Here is a 3,278-nt window from a genome sequence, read left to right on the forward strand (position 1 = left end):
GATTGAATACACGTGTTAGCAGTCTCGATCTTTCTGATACCAAGTTAATACAGAGGATTGAATACACGTGTTAGCAGTCTCGATCTTTCTGATAGCAATATTAAGTTAATACAGAGGGTTGAATACACCATATTAAAATTATTCTGAATAAGCAAATCAACAAGTCACATGACAGCCACAACTAATATAAAGTGATGGTACAACTGTATGTATCAGAACTACATTTTGACATTGCTTGATATTTCATAGATGTCATAAAAAATTGATTGTTTTTAGGAACATTATGTAACAACCATTTCCAAATAAAATATTCATACACCCAGGTAATAAAGATGTCAGATCATGAATTTAGAATTCCCAAGATGGGGATATCAATTTTCCTAATGGTATTGGAAATAAAAAATATGGATCAGCTTGGGAAACCAGGACCACCTACAAAGAAACCTACAACAAGTTGTACTCTAGACATTATAAGTGAAGTATATTATATTGTAATAGATAAGAATCCACGAACACAAAGGCAGGTGGCCCAAATCTCTCCATGTTTTCCAGACAACATGCAGAATAATCAAGATGCATCAATTCAGAAAAGTAACACAAGTCGTGTGTAGTATGGGGGAAGTATTGCATGTTTTCCTCCTCTTTAATCAAAAAGTTAAAATTTCAAAATTATGTTGTTTTTCATAGTTTCCCAAATGGAATACAAGTAAGTTACTAGCTTTCACTTTCCTTAATGGGACGAACTAGGTTAAGTGGTGAACTAAGAAGCCTGCTTATCTGATTCTCTTACGGGAATAACAACGTTGTTTTTAATTAGTGAACTGAGTTATTCATGCCAGCGAATCAGGAAACAGTTGCTAGTGGACGCGCCCTTGATCTTCACTGCCCGTTGGCTAGCTGATTTAACAAGCACCAATCACTATTTTTTTCAGATTCTTAAAGATTTATTAACATTTAAGACAGTGTTGGGGCTTGAGAGAGTAAATGTACACAGCTTTTACACCAGAATTACAGTGATTTGATACAAATTTAACATACATTTAGGGAGATTTTCGTGTGTTTTTATTCTGTTAATTTGCTCAAGAGAAGCCAACATTTCCCTTTTGTTTAACACAGCAAGAACTCTTTAAAGTTCTTGCTTTAGAATTGTGTTTTTCTACAGGTTTCTATCTTTCTGTCATTATATTTTGGGAGTAGCGCCTACAGTTATTATGCAGCGTTAGGTGTTCACCTTCTGTGAATGAAGTTTAGCTTCATTCTTTACTTTTACATTGTCTATGGTGAACACCATAAGGTTCAGAAGTATTATGTTCGGTGTAAGAGAACACGTTTTGGAGTTAGTTTCATAAACATAGTTAGTGGAGCATTTATTTCATCATTATTAGAGTCATCTTTAAGTGACGTTGTTTTGTTCATAAATTCAAGTAAGGACTTAGATTTCACAATTCTAATATATCTATATAGGTTAAAATGAGTGTCTCCACTTAACTTGGAGTTATTTTCATTTAGTGGTTTCATCTTACTCAGTTTAACTTATAAGGGGGAGCACATGGACCAACAGGAGTATTAATTCTTGCTGGTCCTGCACTTCAAAGATTTCAAACCACATTCAATCATTTGCCTTTTGTGTTGTATTGTTGTGTATTGTGTTTATGTAATATTGTTTATTAGTATTGTTAACTGTGAATCTTTAACTTTTGTTATTAGTATAGAACTGTTTTAACTCTTTGTCTGTGAATTAACTGTCACAACGCACTGGGGAATACACCCTAAATCCCAAGATCCAAGAATGTTCAGTTATTAACGGGCCTAACTTCTTGCTTTATGACATATTTGTTCAAATGTTTCATACCTTAAGCAACTGGGAATGAAATAGATTTTCATGCTATTCAGTACAAAGATATACTGTTCAAGTCACCAGGCACAGCACCTATGGATTATGTATGATTGAATTGATGAAATGGATGCTAGTAAATCATTATCTTTGTACACTAAAATGTTTATTGAAAGCATCAGGGAGGAGGGGTGTGCTTTAGACACTATAGCCATACAATGGAAACTGTGTTGTAGGGCTATTGTCAAGATGCATGGTTATCAGATAGCACAGAGCTAGACATAGAAAGGGTCAAAATCATTTTGATATAAATAGTTAGTTCTGCATTATAACTGCCACAGTTATAGGTATTGATTTGTTTTGTAGGTTTGGACATTTCTGGTCTTGTGTTTAGTGGTTATTACAGCAGTAAGCTTCTTGATTCACAAGTCTTCTGGTGATAACATCCAGCTGACGGGTAACCAACAATCTGTTATGGAAGATGTGTGGAGATTCTGTGGAATTCTACTCAATCAGGGTACAACTCTTATTTAATAGTGTTCCATGTTTATTTTATGACTTTTGTGATTTAAAAAGAATTTAACTCTTCGTTTGCGGTTTGTGTAAATCTGCCTACCACTCCGTGCGCAAAGATTCGCGAATTTTTGCGGCGGACCATTGAAAATGTTGTTCGCAAAATACTTGCATCACATGATGTCAACAGAGTTAATTTAAGGAATTCTTCTCAGTGAAGGATTGAAAGTTTCTTAAAACTAAATTAGTGCTTGTACAAATCGTTTTTACATTGTGACTTGAGTTTCTGTAAATCTATACATTGTTCCCCGTCTCTCAGTGGCGCAGCGGAATGTCCGCGGACTTACAACGCTAGAAACCGGGTTTCGATACCCGTGGTGGATAGAGTACAGATAGCCCATTGTGTAGCATTGTGCTTGATCACGAACAAACAAACATTGCTCTCCACACTTGTTCTGTGTCTTGAGCTCAAGTTCCTAAAATTACAAAGCATCGTCTACATTAGTCTGTGCCATAAATGACCTTTGGAGGTTCTTTGGAGATCTTGCCAACCTAAGTAGTATGTTTTATTTGGACTTTGCCCCCCAGTGGCACAGCGGCATGTCTGCGGACTTCCAACGCTAGAAACTGGGTTTCGATACCCGTGGTGGGCAGAGCACAGATAGCCCATTGTGTAGCTCTGTGCTTAATTCCAAACAAACAAACAATTTGGACTTTATATATATGGAGATCTTGCCATCCTAAGTAGTGTGTTTTATTTGGACTTTATATATATATATGGAGATCTTGCCAACCTATATAGTATGTATTATTTGGACTTTATATATATATATATGGAGATCTTGCCAGCCTAAGTAGTATGTTTTATTGGGACTTTATATATATATATATAGATCTTGCCAACCTATATAGTGTGTATTATTGGGACTTT

At 35.5% G+C, this 3,278-nt stretch overlaps 1 protein-coding gene across 1 annotated transcript in view; it reads left to right on the forward strand.

Moving 5' to 3' along the window:
* LOC111087779 overlaps nucleotides 1–3,278 on the forward strand; it is an 8,985-nt gene that overhangs the window by 1,137 nt on the left and 4,570 nt on the right. The window contains exon 2 of the mRNA XM_022395625.1: nucleotides 2,201–2,351. Within this exon, the coding sequence (XP_022251333.1) occupies nucleotides 2,316–2,351 (36 nt within the window). The 5' untranslated portion in view covers nucleotides 2,201–2,315. The remainder of the gene's footprint in view (nucleotides 1–2,200; nucleotides 2,352–3,278) is intronic.

Source organism: Limulus polyphemus, unplaced genomic scaffold (genome assembly GCF_000517525.1).
Source record: "Limulus polyphemus unplaced genomic scaffold, Limulus_polyphemus-2.1.2 Scaffold2617, whole genome shotgun sequence".
Taxonomy (NCBI): domain Eukaryota; kingdom Metazoa; phylum Arthropoda; class Merostomata; order Xiphosura; family Limulidae; genus Limulus; species Limulus polyphemus.